This window comes from Meriones unguiculatus, chromosome 5 (assembly GCF_030254825.1).
Source record: "Meriones unguiculatus strain TT.TT164.6M chromosome 5, Bangor_MerUng_6.1, whole genome shotgun sequence".
In the NCBI taxonomy this organism is placed as follows: Eukaryota; Metazoa; Chordata; class Mammalia; order Rodentia; family Muridae; genus Meriones; species Meriones unguiculatus.
The window spans coordinates 92,133,747-92,156,523 of record NC_083353.1 but is presented as its reverse complement, the minus strand read 5'-3'; the positions used below and the strand labels follow the sequence as shown (position 1 = coordinate 92,156,523).

General features: G+C 43.6%; 1 protein-coding gene across 1 annotated transcript in view; it reads left to right on the top strand.

The window, feature by feature from the left end:
* Nucleotides 1–8,593: 8,593 nt before the first annotated feature.
* Nucleotides 8,594–22,777, top strand: part of Shq1 (SHQ1, H/ACA ribonucleoprotein assembly factor) — a 103,362-nt gene continuing 89,178 nt past the window's right edge. The window contains exons 1-4 of the mRNA XM_021639494.2: nt 8,594–8,830; nt 10,480–10,544; nt 14,974–15,096; nt 15,783–15,943. Coding sequence (XP_021495169.1) covers nt 8,688–8,830; nt 10,480–10,544; nt 14,974–15,096; nt 15,783–15,943 — 492 coding nt within the window. The 5' untranslated portion in view covers nt 8,594–8,687. The remainder of the gene's footprint in view (nt 8,831–10,479; nt 10,545–14,973; nt 15,097–15,782; nt 15,944–22,777) is intronic.

The window sequence follows — 22,777 nt, the reverse complement described above, 5'->3', positions numbered from 1 at the left end:
CAGCACATCACTGAAGCTCCTCCTCTGCAGGGCTTCTCTGTACCCAATACAGTCATGGCAGCTGTGAGTCGGGGGTTGGGGGGAGAGTTACTTCCGGGGGCTCACATCAATCTCCGGGAGTTGTTCTCAAACAGGAGCAATTCCCCTCCCCCAAGGAACTGGATTAGTTACTTTTCTGTTGCTCTGATAAATCACCGTGACCAAAAGCAGCTTAAAGGAAAGAGTTTGTTTTAGTCTGTGGTTCCAAGGGGAGTGTTGGCAATGGTGCGGGAGGCACGGCTTGTTGGCAGGGGCAGGAGGCTGGCTGATCACATTTTCATCCATACTTAGGAAGGAGGCCGGGGGCAGGAAATAAGGTGAGGCTTCATGCTCCTGAAGCCTGCTCCAATAACATCTTTTTCAAGAACGGTTGCACTCCTAAAGGTTCCATAACTTCCCATAACAGCACCAGCAACTGGGGACCAAGCCTTCAATATATGAGCCCATGGGGGACATTCCTCACTGAAGCCACCACACAGGGACTGTGCTGGCTAATCTGAGTGTTGACTTAATAAGAATCACTGCAATACCTCTGTTCATGTCTGTGAGGTATTTTCTAGACAATGCTAGTTGAGGTGGGAAAATCTACCGTAAATATGGCACTATTCAGTGGCCTGGGGTATTGGACTGCACACGAAGGAGAAAGTGAGTAGGACATCACCATTCTTCTCTCTTTGCTTCCTCACTATAGACACTATGTCCAACTGCTGTTCTTACAGCCCTGTTGTGATGGACTGGAGCCTTGAACTGTAGGCCCAAATAAAACCTTTCTTCCTTTAATGGATCTTGTCAGGTATTTCATTAGTGTGTGCAGGGAAATAACTAATAGAATGCCTCAAGACCGAGGTGGAAAAACCCGGGATCTTGGGTAATTTCTTGGAAAAGGAACTGGGGACAAATCACTTACAACATCTGGCTCCAGGTTCATTAGGTGTACTAGACAAGGTCTTCCACTGGTGCCTTCTACAGATGTCTTTTAGAAACATGCTGCTAAGCGACAACAGAGGTTCTTGAGGCTATCCTTCTGGCAGTCCTAGAGGATTCTGTCCTCCTGACAGAGCAGGGTCGCTTCTTGATGTGTGTATATCAAGAACTAAGGTCAAATAGTCTCCTGTCAGGTGTAGCCATTGTGGATCTTTCTCGGAGGTTCACTGACCTTTTACAAAATCAGAGTTGAAGTACATCACATCTGAAATATCCACTAGTAACTTGGTACCCCTGAACAAGCTCAGGGCTCACCACCGTGACTGTGATGGGCTGAAGGACTGGGTCAGCGTTGCTATACCTAGATTAAATGGTGCTTTGAAAACCTTTTCAGACATGAGCAGTGCCACACTCAGGGCATGACTGTCTGTTTGTCTTAGTTACTATTCTATTGCTGTGAAGAGACTCCATGACTAAGGCAACTTATATATAAAAGCATTTAATTGGGGTCTTATTTATAATTTTAGAGTGTTCATCCATGACCATTATGGTGGGGAGTGGGGTGACAGGCAGGCAAGCATAGTGCTGGAGCAGTAGGTGAGAGCTTTCATCTCATCCACAAGTGAAAGGTAGAAGGAGAGAAACACACACACACAGAGAGAGAGAGAGAGAGAGAGAGAGAGAGAGAGAGAGAGAGAGAGAGACTGGGCCTAACCTGGGATTTTAGAACCTTACAATGATACAGCTCTTCTAACAAGGCCACACCCCCTAACCCTTTCTAAGCAGGTCCACCAACTGGTGACTGAAACATTCAAATATATGAGCCTATGGGGGCTGTTGGGATCCGTAAGCAGGCATTTCTATGGCCAGCTCCAAGGGACCTGGCAAACGGGACATCAGGCACCTGTGAGGCCACCTATGCACCACCTGGAACCATGTGAGCAAGCTCTGGGTCACTTTATAAGAGAATTGTAACCCCACTCTTGCCCTACCCAGAGAGAGTCTCTGTGACCCCTTCCCCCTTCCCTTAATAAACCTCCCAGTGGAACCCGCCATGTAACATTGCTGCACAGTCCTAACAGGAGCCATTCTCATTCAAACCACAACACCTTTGTTGCTGTTCTTAAGCATCTTTAACTAGACTGAATTTATCTGTTGGTTACCTGTGTATTTACCCAAACTTGAAGTAATCTAGGTTGGGTGCTGTGGTTCATGCCCTGTAGTTCCACTGTCTCAGAGGCTAGGGCAAGAGGTGTGCTGTGAGTCTGAGAACAGCTTGAGCTAGAAAGTGAGCCCTGGTCTCAAACAAAAACAAAAATGGCACCCCAAGGAAAAGAATAACTTAGTTGGCATTTTAGCTATTTTCTTCTTAATCTAGTTTTAGAATCTATTGTTGTGATTCTAGAATTAGATTCATTTTTCCTTCTTTCAAAATGAATCATTACCTTATTCAGTTTTTTTTTTTTCATTTTTAGCACCAGCACTAATGCTAACAACTAAGAAGGGTACAATTAGGTATTAAAATATTTCTAGAGCTGGTTGTGGCAGTGAACGCTTTTAATACCAGCATTTAGGAGGCAGAGGCAGGTGGATCTCTGTGAGTTCAAAGCCAGTCTGGTCTGAGAGAGTTCCAGGACAGCCAAAGGTACACACAGAAACCCTATCTCAAAAACAACAAAACAAAACAAAACAAAACAATAAACAAAAAATAAACAAATATATTCCTAGCAAAAATATAATAAAATGGTGATACTGTAATTATTTGCTAAGTGAAAGAGAAGGGTATAGAATATGCTACCATTTTTGTTTTTGAAGTATTTCTATACTGCTTTGATAGAGTAAAAGCTTAAGAGGTTTCTATTAAAAAATTAACAAGGCCTGCTGGGTGTGGTGGCTCACCCTTGCAATCCCAGAACTCAAGGGTGAAGCAGGAGGATTGCTGTGAGTTTGAAGTCAGCTTGGGCTTCAACATGAGTTTTAAGGGGAGCCCGGCCTATGGCTTGAGATGTTGTCTTTAAGGAAAAGCAGTAACAATTTTTAAATAATAAATAAATGAAACATAGTGACAGTGACTAAGCTTTAAATTGCAGGAGGCCGCTACCTCCCCCAAATAACTCAGAGAATGATCTAGAGGTATAAAGAAGCCTTACCTGCTTTTTTTCTTCTTCTTCTTATCATCATTTATTACAATTTATTCAGTTTTTGTCCTCGTCTCCTCCCAATCCTACCCTCCCTCCCTCCCTCCCTCCCTCTTCTTACCCTTCCCCCAGTCCACTGATAGGGGAGAACCTTCTCCCCTTCTACCTGACCCTAGCCTATCAGGTCTCATCAGGGCTCGTTGCATTTGTCTTCCTCTGTGGCCTGGCAAGGCTCCCCCACACCCCGGGGGGCGGGGGCAGTGATCAGAGAGCCTGCCACTGAGTTTACTCTAGAGAAAGCTCCTGCTCCCCTTATTAGGGGTCTCACTTGGAGACTGAGTCTATGGGCTACATCTGAGCTGGGGTTTTAGGTCCTCTCCATGCATTGTACTTGGTTGCGGTATCATTCTCTTCAGGGCCCAGGTTTTTGTGTTTTGTTTTGTTTTGTTTTGTTTTTGGCTCTGTTGATCTCCTTTTGGAGCTCCTGTCTCCTCCAGATCTTTCTATCTCCCCCTTCTTACATAACATTCCCTGCACTCTGCCCAAAGTTTGGCTCTGCTTGGATACCTCGATCAGTAGAGTCTTTCAGAGGTCAGAAGCAGGAGAAGACTGGGAACAGGACCAGAGCCTCGTCTGCTTTTCACTCAAAGCAACATGCTCTGAGTTAGCGTTGTTTTAATAGCCTCGGTGATTGCCACCTTCTGGAGACAAGCGGTACTTCATCATTAAGAGGCAGCACAGCCAGAATTGCGTATTTAAAAACTTGTCTTTTTGGAGTACTCAGCCCTAAATGGGAGGTCTCCATAAAAATACCTCCCCTCAAAGCTCAGGAAACCCGTGAAAGAGGAGGCAGAAAGAGTGTAAGAGCCAGACGGGAAGGAGGACACCAAAACAAAACAAAACAAAACAAAACAAAACACAACCCAGGCTCTCTAAATCAAGAGGAGCAAAGCTCATATGAATTCAGAGACTGAAGCAGCATACATGAAAGATGTGTGATCTGTGCCAGGCCCTCTTCGAATACACTATGGCTTCCAGTTTAGTGTTTTAATGGGATTCCTGAGTGTGCGAACCAGAGGGTCTCAGATTATTTTCTCCTCTTTCCCTTCTGTTGGCTTGTCTTGTCCAACTCCAATGTGATAGTTTTTGCCCTACCTTGTTCTATTTTATTTTGCTATATTTTATTCCTGTCTCTTAGAAGCCTGTTCTTTTCTAATGAGAGACAGAAAGGGAGTGAATTCAGGCAGGAGGAAAGAAGGGGAGGAACTGGGAGGAGTGGGAAGGGAAAACAACTGTAATCAGGACATATTATGTGAGAAAACTATCTATTAATGAGATAAATAAATAACATTTTTGGGAGAAAAATTGTCTTTTAAATTTAATGTTTAATTTTGAAACTCATGAGTCACAATCATTTTTTTTTTCTACAAGAGGGAAAATTTTCATGTAATCAAAGAGGACAGGCTGTATACCTTAGTATAGGGAAACTTGTCCTCAGTAAGGGAAACTTATGAAATAGATCTGAACACAAGTTCATGGCATGCAGGGAAAAGTCTGAATAGATATGGAAGAGCCTGCAAAGGTAGGTAGAAGAACCGCCTTTGGAGAAGGAGAGAGAGTAAAAGCTGTACGTCAGCTAAAACAGAACTTTACACTTTAAAAAGGGAAATAGATGTATAATTTGTGTAACTTAGCACTAATAATAAACGCAAAAATAAAGTGAACTGGAAACTGGAAAGACAACTCAGCAGTTAAGAGCACCCACTGCTCTTCCAGAGGAACTGGGTTCAATTCCCAACACCCACATGCTGACTTACAACTGTCTGTAGATCCAGCTCCAGAGGATCCTGGTGCCCTCCTTTGGCTTCCACAGGCAGCAGGCATGCAGGTGGGGCAGAGAGATATTCGGGTAAAGCATCTAGATACATAAGATAAAATTAAAATTAAAAATAAAGCCAACTATTTAGAAAGGAAAAAAATCTAACTCCTCTTCTTTCCCACATGACAAACTCCATTATATAATTGTAACTATAAGCATTTTTGAGAGACAGCAGATATAGTGCAAATCCCTATTGAGGAACAGCAGCAATGAACCATACAGCCTGTTTTTCTGTGTGTGTTCCGGTTCTCTCTCTCTCTCTCTCTGAGGTGTGTGTGTGTGTGTGTCTATTTGCCAAGTATATATAATCAAGTACCTAGGAAAAGTACAACTCAAACTGCCAGGTGTTTAAAGTTAGAATTTCATTGCGGATAGCATAGCTTGTTTCATTTAATTCCCTGGCATTAATAATTAAAAATATTAATGCTTGTGACCTACAGGAATGAGGTCCCATGGTAGATATAAAGATTCTTTCTAGTGAAGTGAGTTTGGAGTAATTGGCCAGAGGCCATCTCAGGGGAATCTTTTAAGGGCTTTACTAATCCCAGATTGGCATCAATTCATTGTCAGAATTGACTATCTATTACCTTTAAGGCTTCGTTTGGTCTAAAGCAGGCAGGCCTTTGGCTGTGAAACCAAGATGTAGCAGGTAATATTCGAGGCTGTAGCTCTTCAGTGGTTTGGAGCCTGGACCTAGAAATGAGAATAACCTTGGTTCCAATTCCCACTGAGCCACTGACAAATTGTGTGACCCTGTGCAAGTAAACTGAATATAAATGGCTTCTTCATAAAGCTGCCAGGAAGGAAAAGGCAGAATCAGAACAAGGTCACTGCAGTTCTGCTACATAGTCTGGAAACCGACTAATGTGTGTGTGTTGTGGGGGGATTGCTAACCCTTTTTGTTTTTTCTGAGTCCCAGTTAAATGTCAAGATTGTTTCCTTAGAACCATGAATGTCAAGAAGGCATTTGTAGCTGTCTGGGGATCTTTACTGTCAGGAAATGGCTTTAAGCTCTTCCTACTAATATTTACTGTTTGTTTTCGTTCTCATTAGTGTTCTCTTGAGACAGGGATTCACTATGTAGCCCAGAGTGCTGGTTGTTTCTTTTACTAACTTGGCACAAGTTGGGGGACATATGGCAAGAGGGGACCTCAATTAAGAAAATGTCTATCAGATTGGCTTGTATGGGGGGCTTTTTCTTGATTACTGATTCAGGAGGGAAGGTCCAGCATACTTGGGTAGTGCCACTTCTGGGCATGAAAGAGCAAGGTGAACAAGCAAGAAAGCAGCGTTTCTCCACGGTCCCTGCTTCATTTCCCACCTCAAGCTTCTACCTTGGCTTCCTTGGATGATGCACTGTGACCTGGAAGTGTAAGCTAAATAAGACCATTCCTTCCCATGGAACTTCTGGTCATGGTCTTTATTACAATAGAAAGCAAACTACCACATCTAGATTGGCCTGGAACTCATTGCATAGATGAGGCCAGTCTAAAATGTGCACATTCCTCCTGCCTCTGCCTCTTGTGTGTGCTGAGATGACAGGTGTAAGCCATTGAGCCCAGCTAGTCCACTGACAGGGAACTCATCCTTGTCTTAGTCAGGGTTACTACTGCTATGATGATGTAAGACCTGGGGTCTCACAGCTCAGGAGTTCAAGATCGCGCCCTTCCCAGAAATCCCCACAGACCACGACTCGTTGCAAAAGCAAGAGGTTTATTAACCATTGCACAATGGGGTCACCCCTGCCAGTCAGCAAAGAGTGGCACCGGGAGACAAAGACCTTAGGTTTTTAAAAGAAAAATTGTGGGAAATTTGAAGTTGCAGTTTTGGCAAATTAGGGTTGGATGAGGAAGCTATAAAGTCAGATAATTGGTTAGTCTTAGGTGCTCAAGCTTGGCCAGTCCTGCCAAGTGTGGATGCAGCTGCAATTGAAGGTGGGGGTGGTTAGCTCATCCTTGACACTTAGGGCTGTGAGCTCTTGGCTGGAGGTCAGAAGCTACTCAGAAGAAGTCTGTGTTGGTTGCAAAGAAACACTATCTCGAAGACAAGGGTCTGGTCGTTCTTTTTGCTGAGTGAAGGTCATTGCGTACTCGCTTTTTTTCTATCTGTCCTCACAGATAGGGCCACATTCCTCCATTCTCTGGAAAGGTACTAAGAGGCTTTAGCTTAACCTGAACCTAAAACTCAAAACTATAGGCTTTAGAAGACATACAAGCTACAAAGTTAGTTTAACCCTTTCAATGACACACCATGACTAAAGGAATTTGTGAAGGAGAGGGTTTATTTGGCTTACACTTCCATATCACTGTTCATCATCGAAGAAAATCAGGACAGAAACTCAAATAGGGCAGGAACCTGGAGGCAGGCGCTGATGCAGAGGCTGTGGAGAAGTGCTGCTCACTGGCTTGCTCAGCCTGTTTTTTACTAGAACCCAGGCCCACCGGGCCAGAGATGGTGCTACCCACAAAGGACTAAGTTCTCCCCTATCAACCACTAAATAAGAATAGGCCCACAGGCCTGCCTAGAGCCCAGTCTTATGGAGACATTTTCTTAATGAGCTTTCCTCCTCTCAAATTACTTTAGCCTACATCAAGTTAACATAAAACTAGCCAGTGCAATACTAGACTTGGACTGTGCTAGTTCCTGGAAGTAAAAAGAAACGGGGCGGGGGGAGGGTTTAAAAGAATATGCAGGGAAAGAGGGAAACTAGGGGGAAAGGCATTGGGAGAGTGAGGATCACAGAGGAACTAAAAAGGATAAAAAGGAGACGAGTAAAGAAAAAGGAGATAAAAGTAAGAAATTAGAAAGGGAAAAATGAAACGAGATAAAAAGGAAGCACAGTTTTTCACAGTGGTCGCTGATGAGGTATCTGGATTCTGATCCTGTTTAACCTCTTTCAGCCCACTTTTCCTTGGAATTCGTGGTGTGGGTTAGATTAGAGAATATGTGCTCTGCTAATGGCAAAACTATTCAAAGAAGGAATTAAGAAGGGGAGAGGAAGCTGAGGGAGGGGGAAGGAGAGGAGACTAGGGGCAGTTTGTTTGTGTTTGTTGTTTTTTTTTTTTTTTGTTGTTTTGGCATTACTGGTGAGAACTGAAGGAAACCTTGAAGGGACTTTGCTATGGCTACTTCAGAACCTGCTTCTATTTGCTGAGAGCTGACAATTTGAAGGGAACAGCAGTCCTAATGGAAAATACCATGCTATCATCATAGCATCTGAGAAAGCACGACTAATATTACCCTTCTATAACAGTAGAGATGTCTAAAGTATAGAGGAGCTTTGTATGGAAAATACTCGCACCGAGACTCAAACACACTTTGTTGACTTTAAAAAAAATAAGGCAATTAAAATAATTTCTAAGCCTCTCCATAGATGCTTAACGAGTCTAAAGTGAATTAGTGTTCCGGTTAGTCCGAAAATTTCCAGGATAGAATTCCAGTTCTTCGAAAAATTTTCCTCAGTTGAAATTTCCTAACAAGCCTGGCTGGCTCCATAGCATTTTTTCCCGGTAAGTTTGAAAACTTCCATCTAGCCAGCCAAAGCGTCCTGTCTCCAAGGAGACTGGTGCGGGGCGGGACTTCCGGTCCCACCCGCACCCATTTCCGCCTAGTCCCGGAAGCGCTGAAGCAGACGGCGTGGGTCTGGCGCGTTGGGACCTGGCGTGTACGTAGCGGGCCTGTGGTGGCCTCAGGTGCGCGCAGGGACGATGCTGACTCCGGCGTTCGAGCTGAGCCAGGACCCCGAGTTCCTCACGATTGCCATCCGCGTGCCCCACGCGCGCATCTCCGAGTTTGACGTTTACTTCGAAGGGGTGGACTTCAAGTTCTACGCCAAGCCGTACTTTCTGAGGCGAGTTCCCGCTGCCTGCGCCCTCGCGATTTCATCCGCGCCTCGCGGGCACACCGCTCTCTCGCTGCTGCCTGGGCGGAATCGCCTCCTGCCGCGCCCGTGGATCCCGTCACCGAGCATGGGGCCACCCACCCAGTGTCTGTCACCCTCGCTCTCGATCCCTCCTGACTTGTTACTGTTCTTTCGCAGCATGCTCGCACCTGCCATCCTTACGTGGCGACTTCCCTGCGTGGCTCCCGTGGCTCCGTTCTGTGATTCTCGCCTGCATGCCTTCTGCTTCCTGTGGTTCTCAGGTCGCCAGTTCTGCCTGGCTGTGAGCACTTACCCGTCTAGATTTTTCTCCGTGTTGAACCAAAACACTAGTGGCAGCTGACACTGGCCACCTTCAGTGTGGTAGGCAAGCTGCTACTGAAAGGGTTAGGCTAACTTTGTAACCTATATTTCTTCTAAAGCCTATAGTTTTGAGTTTTAGGTCCAGGTTAAGCTAAAGCCTCTTAGTCTTAGTACCTTTCCAGAGAATGGAGGAATGTGACCCTATCTGTGAGGACAGATGTAAAAAGCAAGCAAGCAATAACCTTCACTCAGCAAAAAGAAGGACCAGACCCTTGTCTCAGACTTCTTCTGAGTAGCTTTTGACCTCCAGCCAAAAGTCCGCAGCCCCTAATCTTAAAGGATGAGCTAACCACCCCCACCTTCAATTGCAGCTGCATCCACACTTGGCAGGACTGGCCAAGCTTGAGCACCTAAGACTAACCAATTATCTGACTTTATAGCTTCCTCATCCAATCCTAAATTGCCAAAACTGCAACTTCAAATTTCCCGCAAGTTTTCTTTTAAAAACCTAAAGGCCTTTGTCTCCCGGTGCCACTCTTTGCTGACCAACAGGGGTGACCCCATTGTGCAATGGTTAATAAACCTCTTGCTTTTGCAACGAGCCGTGGTCTGGGGGAGTTTCTGGGAAGGGTGCGATCTTGAACTCCTGAGCTGTGAGACCCCAGGTCTTACACTACCACTTGTGTGTCATCTTAATTTTGATAGCCATACTTGGAGTTAGGCAGAACTATTAGCTCCTTGTGCGCTGGACAGTGAGAGCCCTTTTCCAAATTTGTTTACCAGTTGCTCTCCCATTTTCAACTGAGCCCTTCCCTGCAGTCAATCTGGTTTCTTCATTGCTCCTGGGGGAACCACATAAGACCTTAATTAGCATGCCACCTCAAAAATTCAGTAGGTCACCCCTACTTATGGGAGCTATTTCCAAGATTTCTCAGTGGATTTCTGATATCTCATCTGATTACTATCTCATCATGGATAGTAATGTACTCTCTATAAACTATTTTTCCTATACCTATAGATCTAAGATGAAATTTAATTTGTAAAGTTAAAAAAATAAAACAGAACAAACATAATGGCATTTGATAACTAAGGTTTATTGTGAGTTTTGCTTTTCCAGTCTATTTTATTGGTAGATAAAGCATTCAAGTGGAAAGATCAGTCATCATTGATTTATACTTTCTTAGTAGAAGAGGAATTTCGGTTATTTGTAAAATGTGAAAGAAGTACTGAAAAATTGCCATTTGAATGGTTGATCATTTTGATGGCTAAAAATACACTGTGATTGCTGATCAACTTATCTTGTATTAAATCTGCAGACTAACACTTCCTGGAAGGATTGTAGAAACTGGAACTGAGCAGGGATCCTATGATGCAGATAAAGGTATGGTTTGGGATTTTGAATGTGTGTGTGTGTGTATGTATGCATGCAGATGCTGCTAAAATTCTTTCCCTAGGAGGGACATTCTACCTCTCCTAGGTCCCATTGACAAACTAGATGTGATTCTCCCACAGTTTATTTAGTTCACAGAGTAGTGCATAAGGATTCTGGGCAGGAGCAAAGGAGATCTTAAAGTAGCCACAGTGCACAGCTTCCCCAGGGCTGCATAGACTGAACTCCCTCTCTTCAGCCTAGCCGGTACGTAGCCATCCTTTACCTCTAAGACCACATAGGGCAGAATTGTGTTACACAGTCATTGGGGTGGTGGTGGATGGATAATAAGATGAGGGTCCCAAGACCCTGCCTGCTCTTTCTGTGATGACCTTTTGTGAGCAGGCCCTGTAGAGCTGAAGATGGTGGTAGCTTGAGTCCAAGGACAGTGTTGTACAACTGCATACGTAGTTGTGTTGAGTGGTATGTGTGTGTGTGTGTGGGGGGGGTTCATGTGTGTGTGCCTGTGCAAATGGAGGCCAGAGGACAATCTTGAGGAATGCTTTTGAGACAGGGTGTCTCACTTGTGGCTAGACTGGCTGGGCAGTGAGCCCTAGCAATACTCTTGTCTCTGCCTCCCCAGCTCTTGGATTACAAAAATGCACCATGACACTTTATGTTTTTATCTGGGTTCTAGGAGTCAAACTCAGGCCCTTCTGCCTGTGAGACAAAAGCTTTACTGGCTGAGCCATAGGCCTAGTCTTGGATGGGGTTTTATGGATTCCTTATGTTATGGTACCCACGTAGTAGCAGTCTATAAAGATACCATAGGGACTTTCAGATGTCTAGCAATTGCCATATGGTGTATAACTCTTTCTTTAATAGTTAGTGCCAGTTATCTATGGGTTTTTGGCAGGGAGCAGTTTTCTTAGTCTTTTAAAGTATTTTGCAATAATCTTTAAAGTAAATTTGAATCAAATGTTCTAGTTCCACTTTCTGGAATTGTTTCTACCTTTAGCACATGTTTAAAAGTAAACATCAACATGAAATGATTGCTTTTTAAAATGTAGGATGATTTATAAGCTTTTGAATGGATTTTTCTTATACGGTTTTTAAACTTGAATTTTAATAACAGGTAGATGAGAAGTTATCCATGGGAAAAATTTAACGAGTAACTGGATTTTTCTTTTCATGATTGACAAGCTCCGGTTTTAGCTAGCCACAAAACCCATGTATTTCACTCTTCTATAAGCTACTGTCTTTTCTCTGTCATTTCGTTTGGAATAAGAGTAGCTGTGGGGGTCAGCAAGGTAGCTCAGTGGGCAAAGGTGCTTCTCTAGCAAACCTGGCAACCTGAGTTTGGTTTCCAGAACCCATTTGAAGGTAAAGGAGAAAACTGACTCAACAGAGCATGTTCTGAATGCCACGCATGAGCCTTAGCACAAACACTCTCAGCCCATGCTTGCATAGTAGTAATTTTTTTAATATAAAAAGAGTAGCTTGCGTTCTCCTATGTAATTTATTCAGTAACTATTGACCAGTGAAGTAGGGTAAAGGAGGAAGAATGAGACTAAAGGAACATCATTAAGTTCTCAATCACTTTATGGCTGGAGAGAGAGCGCAGCTGTTAGGAGCCTGTACTGCTTTTTCAGAGGACCAAAGTTTTTGTTTGCAGTACACAGAGGTTCTAGGGAATCTGACACCCTCTTGTGGCTTCCACAGGCACTTGTACTCGTGTGCACATAATTTAAAAAAATAAACCTTTTTTTATTTGTTTGTTTTCAAGACAAAGTTTCTCTGTCTAGCCCTGGCTATCCTGGAACTCACTCTGTAGACCAGGCTGGCCTCAAACTCAGAGATCTGTGTGCCTCTGCCTCTCGAGTGCTGGGATAAAGGCGTGTGCCATCATCACTTGGCAAAAAATAAACCTTAAAAAAATAAAACTGTAAAGTACTTAGAGTTGAGGAGATGTATATGTGGGGATAACTGGGTTGAGTTGTTTTTGATATATGGGGTTGCATGACAGTGTGATGAAAGAGGTAAAATGTTTAAATGGGCTGGAAATGGGAGGACATCCTAGTATTCCTGGTGGAGCTTAAGACAGTGACTTGATTTCATGAGAGTTTGAGGCCAGCCAGGGCTACATAGCAAAGCTGTCTCAAAAAAAGAAGAAAGAAAGAAAGAAAGAAAGAAAGAAAGAAAGAAAGAAAGAAAGAAAGCTCTCTTGAGTTCTTAAGGAAATTATTAAACTGTAATTGCTTTAGTGTAGTTTCAAATCTATTCTTTGGTAGCTATGCTGATTTCTTCCATGGTCCAGAAATATATTTGTAAATAACTGTTGGTCAGTGCTGATGCCTCCTCAGGCTGCTGGATTTTAAAAATTGTCTGAGTTTTGATATTTTGACTAGGTAAGATGGTATTAGGAAATACTCAAGCATTCTGTGGTTTGGACACATTTCTTTCTGATAGAAGTGACAACTTGGGAAAGCCCCTTTTAAAACTTTTTCTGCCTTGATTTACTGTCACTAAATCTATTATAAGGGCAAAATCTTGGAACCCCATGAGGAATTATGTTTTTTTTTTAATAGTTAAAAATGTTCTGTTGGTGTTTTCATCAGGTGGTGTTGGGTTTCATGAAAAATTTTTATCATATATTCACTACTCTGAACTCTTTCTTTTCTCCCTTTTTTCCTATGCTTCCATGTCTCATACACAAGGGCATATTCATACACACACACATACACACAGAGATATGTGTGAATATCATCTATCTGTGTATCTGTCTATCTCTGTGTCTATGCGCCTATAAAAAGACTCCGCTTCACAAATGAGACAAAGCGTATTTGTCCTTCTGAGTCTGGCTTATGTTGCTTAATATGATCTCCGGTTACATCCATTTTCTTGCAAATGACATCATTCTTTTTATGACTGAGTAAAAGTCCATCGTGTAGGTGCATGCTTTCTTTATCTGTTGATAGACACCTAGACTGAGTCCATAAACTTGGCTGTTGTGACTGTGCTGCAGGAAATATAGATGTGCAGGTGTCTCTGTGGTATGACAAGTTGGACTCCTTAGATATGCACTTAGGAGTGGCAGCTGGATCATACGGTATTTGTGCTTTTAGTATTCCGGGGCGCGTCCTTACTGACCTCCGAGGTGATGAGTTTATATTCCCACTAGCAGTGTTACAAGGGCTCACTTTTCTCTGCATCCTTACCAGCATTTGCTGTTGTGTTTTCTTTGTAAGAGACCCTCTGACTGAGCTGAGGTGGAATCTCAGTGTAGTTTTATTTTGCATTTCCTTTTTGGCTAAGGACGCTGAACATTTTTTTTCATGGGTTTGACATTTGGTTGGGTTGGTTGTCTTTTGTGTGTATGTATATGTACATGCGGTTTGTACCTAGTATGTATTTGCGTGTGTACATGCATGTGGATATAAACCAGAGGGTTGACTTTTTGGGTGTCTTCCTCTATTATAGTCTACCTAATTTTTAAGTCAAGGTCTTTGACTGAACCTGGAGCTTGCTGCTTCTGCTTGGCCAGCAAACCCCAGGGGTTCTCCTGTTCCGCTTCTTCAGCACTGGGATTATAGATATTTGACATTGTATTCAGCTTATTGTATATGTAGAATATAGAGATTCAAGCTTATATCCATATGGTTGTGTGAGAACCACCACCAACTGAGCCTTGTCCCAGCCCAGCCTGAGCGTTTTGTGTTTTGAGTTCTTTCCATGCTCTGGGTATCCATTCTCTTCAGATGTATAGTTTGTTGGCTGTTCACGCCAATTCAAGCTGCAGGACGGCCTTCCCTGATGTGGGTAGTAGAAGCCCCACTTCTGGAAACCTATTTGACTGCCCTGGCTGCTGGGCCTGACCCCTTAGGGTAGAGGAGCAACCAAGCCCCCTGCCTGAGGAACCCCAAGGTCAGTTCCTCCCTATCCTCTCAGACTGCCCTAATGGCTGTTAGTGGCTCTCTCAGCCCCTGGTGGTGAGGTAGAGTGGCCAGGCTTTGCCCTACAGGGGAAAAAGCCCCCCCCAACAAACAAACAAACAAATAAAAAATACCACTAATTCCTGAGTTTGCCCCAAGATCATGGTCCTCCAATCTGTTCCCAGCCTCTAAGAAACGCTATATAAATCCTGTCTTCTGCTCAGTTCTCTGTTGCCACCCTCCTGGGTTTTCTTCCAATAAATCTCCTATGTGAGCTTTGTTGTGCCTGTGACTTTATGGTGTTCCTTGGCTCCCAACTGCCAAGATGCCTTTTCCTTCAGAGCCATAATGCTTGCCTTGGGAAGCCTCTCCCCTTAGAACGGCAATGCTTACATAGTGAGCAAAGGCGCTTCTTCATAGAATTACATATTTCCTTTACTTGCATTTCTCCATGTAATTAGGAAGCCTTTGAATATTTTAATCTAACTATAAAACCATCTCTTTTAAAGGAATTTTTACCATTCGATTGCTCAAGGAAACTCCTGGCCAGCATTTTGAGGGGCTGAACATGTTAACTGCTCTTCTGGCACCAAGAAAATCCAGGTCGGCCGAACCGCTTGTGGAAGAAATAGGTATGTTTGCTGTAGTTGGGAAGAAATGAAGATAAGTAGGAATGTTTGTATTGTTTTGTGTTTGTAGGGGAAGAGACGTGGGATAGAAAATAACAGGAAAAACGTTCAAGTGCAGAAAATAAAAAGGAAAAGTGTCCTGTGAAAATAGCTTATCTGGTGTCATAGCTAAAAGGCATAACCAATAGTGGACCAGTAGACTGGTCACATTTTTTCTTTAACAGTTAAAACATTGTCTTGTCCAAATGAGTAGTTGAAAAGTTACATAATATGAACATTTGCTAGGTCATGAACTGTATTGTTTACTTGTTTCCAGTGCCCTGGGAACCCCGCCCATGCCCTTCTCAGGTGAACCCTGTTCTTTCCTAGATCACCAGTGGCACACATAATTATTCCTTTCCATCTGGCTTCTTATGCGCAGTGTCCTTATGAGGTGTGTCTGTGTTAAAACAGAAGTCCATATACTTTCATCACTGTATGGTAGACGATTTCGTGGGCTTATATATACCTCCTGCTGTTGGTGAATAATTTGGCTGGTTCCACTTTTTAGCCATCACAAGCAATGAAGCTGAATATTCTTGTCTGGGCCTTTGGTGCACAAATGTAGGCATTTTTCCTGTAGCAGCCTATTCCTCTCGTACCTAGACACCTCAGAACTTTAAGCAAAAATTACTCTTTAACACATATAGGTGCTTCTGGGGTTTCTGAGGAAGGAGCTGAAGAGGAGGACGAAGACTTTGACTGGGAAATTGAGCAGACTCCCTATGAAGAGATCTCAGAAAGTACCCTGCAATCACAGTGTCACTATGGATTTGGAAACCTGCGAGCAGGTGTGGTTCAGCGGTTACAGGTATGCTGTCTTGGAAGACTGGCACACGGCATGTTCCAACTTCATTTCTGCTTACCCGGGGCATTTTAAATGATGATTATAGAAGGTGACATAGAGCCTATAGCAAGCTGCTTGTACATAAGGGTCACACAGTTGTCTGTTCCTTCCCTGTCTAGCCTGATGCTGTTCTTAGGGAAAGATCCATCTGGATTGGCACTAGCTGAATACAAACAGAATCCCTCTCCTGTTGCTTCTGGACATCCTTAAGGAAGTATGATGCTCCAGAGGAGTGAAGATTTAGTACTAGCGTGGAGTACAGCGTCTGTTTCACTTGGACATGGCAGAATTTTCTGATGAGGATGAGCCTATGAGCTTTTTGTTTGGTTTTGCTTGTTCTTATTTTAGACTTGGGGATATTTGGACTTGGGCATACACATACACACACCCATCTCAGGCTGTCTTTGAATTTGTGATTGCCCTGCTTCAGCTTCTCCTGGGATTATAGGTATGTGCCTCCCCTAAACTGTGTTTTGATAAAATTATTCAGTCCTTAGTACATATTAGATACTGTACTGTATGCTGCTTATTCTTGGTGGAGGTAAAATTAATCTGATTTGAGTGCTTCCTATTTTGTAGTGTTTTGGATCTTAGATTTTCCCTGAGCAATGCTTAGATAGTAAGATGTACCTTGAGTTTCTCAAGAAAAAGTCAGGTTGACCTTCTGTGCATACTTGTGCCTCTACTTATGTTTTGATGCTGTGATGACTGCCGGCCACATGTAACTAGCTCTCTCCTGGTAAAGTGGGAATGATTTTTGCTTACCTACTTTGTAAATTTATTATGAAAAATAACATGAGATACTACAAACCTAAGAGAAAATTCTGAAATGTGTAGGACATTATAAAGATTCCTGCCGATGAAACACTGAAATTACTCCCAAGATTCCTGTAAAAGTACAAAATTGGCATTTACTCAGCAGCAAATAACGTGGTGGAACATGTCCATGTAAGAGCTCAGGCACTTTTCTGCAGAACATGGTCTGCCTGTGTTCCTTCTGCTCCTGTCCCTTGCTTTCCTGGTCATCTCTGGGGTGCTTAGGACAGTGGCCGCTGTGGCAGACACTGCAGCGACTGGGCCTCTGTTATTTGGCCAAGAACTAGTTGGTGGTCACTTTATTTAGGGCTGGCCTGTCCAGAGCTATGAATGGAGGGTAGTTAATGTCATACCAGCTAAGTCCAGAATCTCCATTCAGGGTAAAAGTGTCCAGATGTCCACAACATCCTGTCCAGATTGCTGTTAGGAAGGGTTCCTTTGAGGCCTTGCTTCCTTGCTTTGGAGTCTGGAGACAGAATCTTACCACGTAGCTGGCCTTGAACTCAGTGTCTTCTTGCCTCCACTTCCCACATGTGCTAAGTGTGGCCACTTTGAAGGGCTTCTCCTAGTTTAGAGGATGTCGGAAGTCTATAGGTCAGGTAAGGCCAGGTCCTTTTATGTCAGAAGTTTTGTATTTATTGAAAAATCTTATATAAGTAATTTATGTTGCTTTTTAGGACAACATTGTCATGAAATACTCTTTTTGATTTTTGATACAGGATCTTAATTTATTCCCGGCTGCACTGGAACTCACTATGTAGCTTCGGCTGGCCTTGAACTCCTCATTCCCTTGTCTCCTCTTCTCAAGTCTCAGAAGCACAGATATATAACGCTACACCTAACTTTTATTGTAAAGTTATAGTGGTACTTTGAAACATAAAAGTTACGTAGACTCTTGCAGTAGCAGGGTATTTCAGAGCATGCATGTAGGTAGCACTCGGTGTCTTTCTGAATAGTGTGGCTAAGGCATCAGGTACCTAAGTACCAATCACTCAGCCTAGAAAATGAGATGCCACCGTAGTTAGGATGCCCTGTCTGTCCCTTTATGATTACATCTTCTTCCCAGTCAGAAATGCTTAGTTTATTTAGCCCAACTGTCTAAACTTGCTAAACCCTTTTTCAAACTTTAATAGAATGAATATTGCTTTTCTAAAAAAAAAAAAAAAATTGAGCCCCCATTCCCTCAATTTAGAAAGAAGAGACCACATAAGTGAGTGGATTCCAAGGGTTTTATCGTGTCAGTTGTGTCCTGTGAGCAGTAGAGGCTTGCTGCCCTGTGCACAGAGCACTGGTGTCCCAGGTGCTCTGCGCACACCCAGTTTACAACTGCCTTTAATTTGGCACCAGAACCTTATCTGAAACAACATAGGTCTTTGTTCTGGTTTTTCTCTCATTCTTTGGAAACAGGTTCTTATTTATAGCCCAGGCTGGCCTGGAACTCAGTATGTATATCAGGCTGGCTTGAACTTTTGGTGATCCTTCTGTCTCAGTATTCCTAGTGATTAGATGGCAGGAAAGAGTCAGTATACCTGGCTGGCTCTCCCAGTATGTTTTAAATTATTTAATTTTAAAATGTATTATCATTGTGTTTATGTACATGTGTATGACTCATGCTTGTGAGCTGTAAGTGTGTTTGTGCTACAGCATGTATGCAGAGGATAGGAGAGAACTTTCTGGATTGATTTTTCTCCTTACACCATGGGTTCCAGGGATCAGACTCGGGTTTTCAGCCTGCCATGGCTTCTGTTGCTGTGATAAAATACCACGACCAAAGGCAACTTAGGAAAGAATGCATTTATTTGGACTCATGGTGCTAGAGTGAGGGTCTCTGATGGGGAAGGCATGGCCTGGTGGCAAGAACAGGAGGCCGCCTTTACATTTTTATTCACCAACAGGAAGCAGAGAGAGGGAACTAGGAGTGGGAAGAAGCTAAATACTCAAAGTTACCTCCACATTCTAAGGTGCAGAACCTAACCAGACAGCGCTACCAGCTGTTGACCAGGAGTTCATATGTAAGCCCAGAGGGACATTTGCCCTTCAAACTAGCACACATGGCAAGCGCTTTAACAACTGAGCCATCTCTGCAGCCCCCAGCACGTTTTTCAAGCTATTTTAAAGTACATTCCTAGTGTGTGTGTCTGAATTATTACTGTAGAAATAGTACCGTGCTTGGCTAGCGTGCGGCCCCAGCCTTCCAACACACAGTGTGAGTCCAACAGTGCGTGTTCTCGCATACCTTCAGTCCAGAGCCTGAAGCCCCCAAGCCAGGGAACTACCATGGAGCTGTTCTGAGCACTGTGTGAGCCAGCCCGACAATACTGCTTCCTCGTGACCTCTTCACCATCGGCTGAGCACTTTTTACCAGGAGACAAACCCAGTAAAAAGCTTTAAAGAAATGGAGTATTCTTACATGAATTAAACTTGAGGGTTATGGTGTTCTCCATAACATTTAGGCTTAGTCAGACTTTTAGAACATAGTAAGGTCAGTATGTTGTCTCAGAATTTAATACTTGCAGTGCTCTGTGTTGACAGCTTTTCTGTTTGCGACAGTCACATCAAGTGGCTATAAAGTGACATGTAACATTAGCAGTGTTACCCTTTTTCTTCTAGTGAAGAAGCTATAGACGCTCCTAGAAGAGGTTATTATTACAAGTAGGAGGATTCAGAACAGTTGTCTCATATAAATTTTTTTTTTAAATGGCTTTTCTAGTATTGTGCTTTCTCACAATTTTAGTTTCTCAAGTTTCTGCCTTTGCATCAAGACACATCCAAAACATTTATTCACTAGTTTTGCTGGTATTTCTCCACTCTTTTTAAATAAAAATAGTATTATTTTCTCTGATAATAAAAGCAGTGTACTCATAAAAAAAAGTAATACAAAGAAAAATAAAAAAAATAATGTTCCCCACACCCAGATAATGTCTTCAATGAATAATTTAACTCTTTATAAAAACATAATCCTGTTCCCCTTTAAACAGATTTGTTTGCAAACTTCTGTATTTTATCTGATAATGAAAATATTTTGCTGAAGCAAATTCTCTTTCACTAACCCTGATTCCTCTACCTCCTACTCCACTCCCCCTCTCCCCACCCTCACTTTCCATGGACACATATACGCCTGCTTTCTCTCCTTTTTTTTTTTGAAATCTCTGCCAGCCACCAGGGTGCCTTTGGAAAACTGCCCTGGCAGCTCAGAGTCAGGGCTGCACAACAAGCTGTTGGCACTAGTGGCTGCCAGCAGCCACAATCCTGGAGTCTCTGGGCGCCACCCCCACCAGCTCCTGGGACAGCCTCAGTTACAGGATGCCAAGCCTTCTGGCCCTTGCTTTCCTTTGGCTGCTTCAGGGACCAGAGGCCTTTGTCTCTGGGAGACACATTGTCCAGATGTGAACACAGTTCATTCTCTTTCCGGATTGGGTCCTGTTTGATCTGTGATGTAAATGTACCCGAGCTTGGCTCAAATCCTCCACGACCTTTTCCTGTCAGTGTTCATCTTCAGATTGCTGAGGGGACTAGTGACCACAGCTATTCTAAAACAGAAAGGAATGCTTTTCTTCCTGCCGAACTTTCTTTTCCTCCTTTCCTTTGGTTGATTGATGCTTCGCACTTTTTCTTCTTTTGTGGTGCTGAGGATCGAATGTAGGACCAAGTGCATGCTAAGAAGGTATTCTACCACTGAGCAGTGCCTCCATCCATGTCTTACATTAGAGTCCCGTCTAACTTTGTGCATTAGCTTTCCATTGCTCCTATTACAGAACCTTACAGAAGTAATTTCCATGAGGAAAGACTTTGCTTCATGTCTTCTGTCCATCGTGATAGGGAAGGCATGCCACAGCAACTCATTCATGGCGATGAGCACCTGTGGCAGAGGCTGCTCACGTCGAAGAGGGCCAGGAGGCTGTGTAAGACAGGAAGTAGACAGGGAGAGGAAGCCCAGAAGACCTGCTCCCAGTGACCTACTTCTGCAGCAAAGCCTCACCTAAAGGTTGGAACCTCCCCAGAGCGTGCTGCTAGATGGGGAACAAGTAAATGCGCAAAAAGCTCATGAAGGCCCTTTGATTTTTAGGTTGCTGTAGGTTTTTTTTTTTTTTTTTTTTAACTAGGGTCCAGTTTTAGCAGTGTATGTATGTGTACAGAAAAATACAGATGGAGTTTGCCCAACTGGGAATAGTCCTGTGGTGTGCCCTATCTGCTGCATTGCTGTGGTGGCCTTGATTTAGGAGACTAGAGGGGAGCATCAACGGTGCTGAAAAGAGTTGCTTTCTTCTTTTCCAGTTCATCCTATGAGATTGGGAACTGTCTGTGTGCTCAATACTGGGTCTCTATTCCAGCAACCAGACCAGTCCCCGGCCTCTGTGCACTACGCACTCAGTAATGATTTCCTTCTGACTGCCAGGCTCACTGCCCTAGTTAGGGTTACTATTACTGTGATGAAACACCGTGACCAAAAGCAAGCTGGGGAGGAAATGGTTTATTTATTTGTCTTATACTTCCACATCTTAGTTCATCGTTGAAGGAAGTCAGGACAGGAACTCAAACCAGGTAGGGACCTGGAGTCAGGAGCCGAGGCCATGGAGATGTGTTACTGGCTTGTTCCTCATGGCTTCTCAGCCTCCTTTTTAAAGAGAACTCAGGACCACAGCCCAGGGATAGCACTGCCCACAAAGGGCCAGGTCCTCTTCCATTCAGTCACTAATTATGAAAATGCCCTCTAGGCTTGCCTAAGCCCAGTTTTGTGGAGGTATTTTCTCTATTGAGGTTCCCTCCTCTGATGGCTATAGTTTGTGTTGAGGTAGAATTAACCAGCACACATGCTGAGAGTGCAGTGAAAAAGAAGGTAGTCCAGACCCCCACCTCATGAAACATTCTGTGGGCAGACAGACAGTCATCAAGTAGACTGCAAATAAATAAGCTAATGGCATTAATAACAGGTGCAAGAAGATGGTGGTATATGAGACTGGGGACTGTTCAGACTAGGGTGCCCAGAGGTGGCCTCTTATAGGATGTGACACACATCGGGTTATGCTGAGAAGGATGCTGTAGATGCGGAGGCTCAGAGTGGAAACTGAGGGGTATGTTCCATAAATGGAAAGGAATCTAGTATGTGGCTCTAGTGGACTTGGGTCACTGGGAAAGGCTGACATCAGTTTGAAAGGCAAGCCTGGCTTCACGATGCAGAGTCCACTTACTGTCTGAAATCCAGAGTTTTCTGTCAGCCCTCACCGAGTATAGCCCGTTCATGACCTTAAGTCTGTCCTCATGCAGTAATTAATTGTTTGGCTTACTCCTCACCCTTTACCCCCAATACACACTCACACTTTAATTGCTGTTAGCATATAGGGAAGCTGAGTGGAAGGAGGATTTGTCTTCTCAGTAGGAAGTCAATAACAGGGAACAGCAATGAAACAGAGACAGAGGGGAAAAGAAATCTGACATTAGTAAGTATATTTAGCCCTGTATTATATCACTTAATACTTATAATAGCTTGTGGCACCAATGCTTCCCCTTTCCCAAAGGAAAACAAAGGCATCTATGGGGCTGCCTGTTCTGTGAAGATTTTACATCACACGTGGAGAAGTACTTGGCAACTGTGATTAAAGATGGTATCGATACGGGTTTTGTACGTGGGCCCACTCTAATCACACAGGGAGGAGAAAAGGCCATGTGGTGAGAGGAGCTGAGGGAGGGATGGCATTCTGTGGATTTGCAGTCCAAGGAAAGGAAGTGGCTCTATGATAGTATTCCACCAAGGCAAGCCCTGGAATTCATTGGATTGCGTCCCCTCGTGAGGCCATTGCCCATTTGTGCCCTAGCCCGTGGCTGGAGTTAGTAATGTCAGTGAGGAGACAGAGAGCGGGAGGACTGATGCCTCACTGCTCGAGAGGAGATGTTCTGGTGGATTCAATACCAGAGACAGCAAGCGTTTCCCATGGAAACATTGCTGCATGCTTGTTAAGCTTTTTGCATCATGAATGTTCTGTT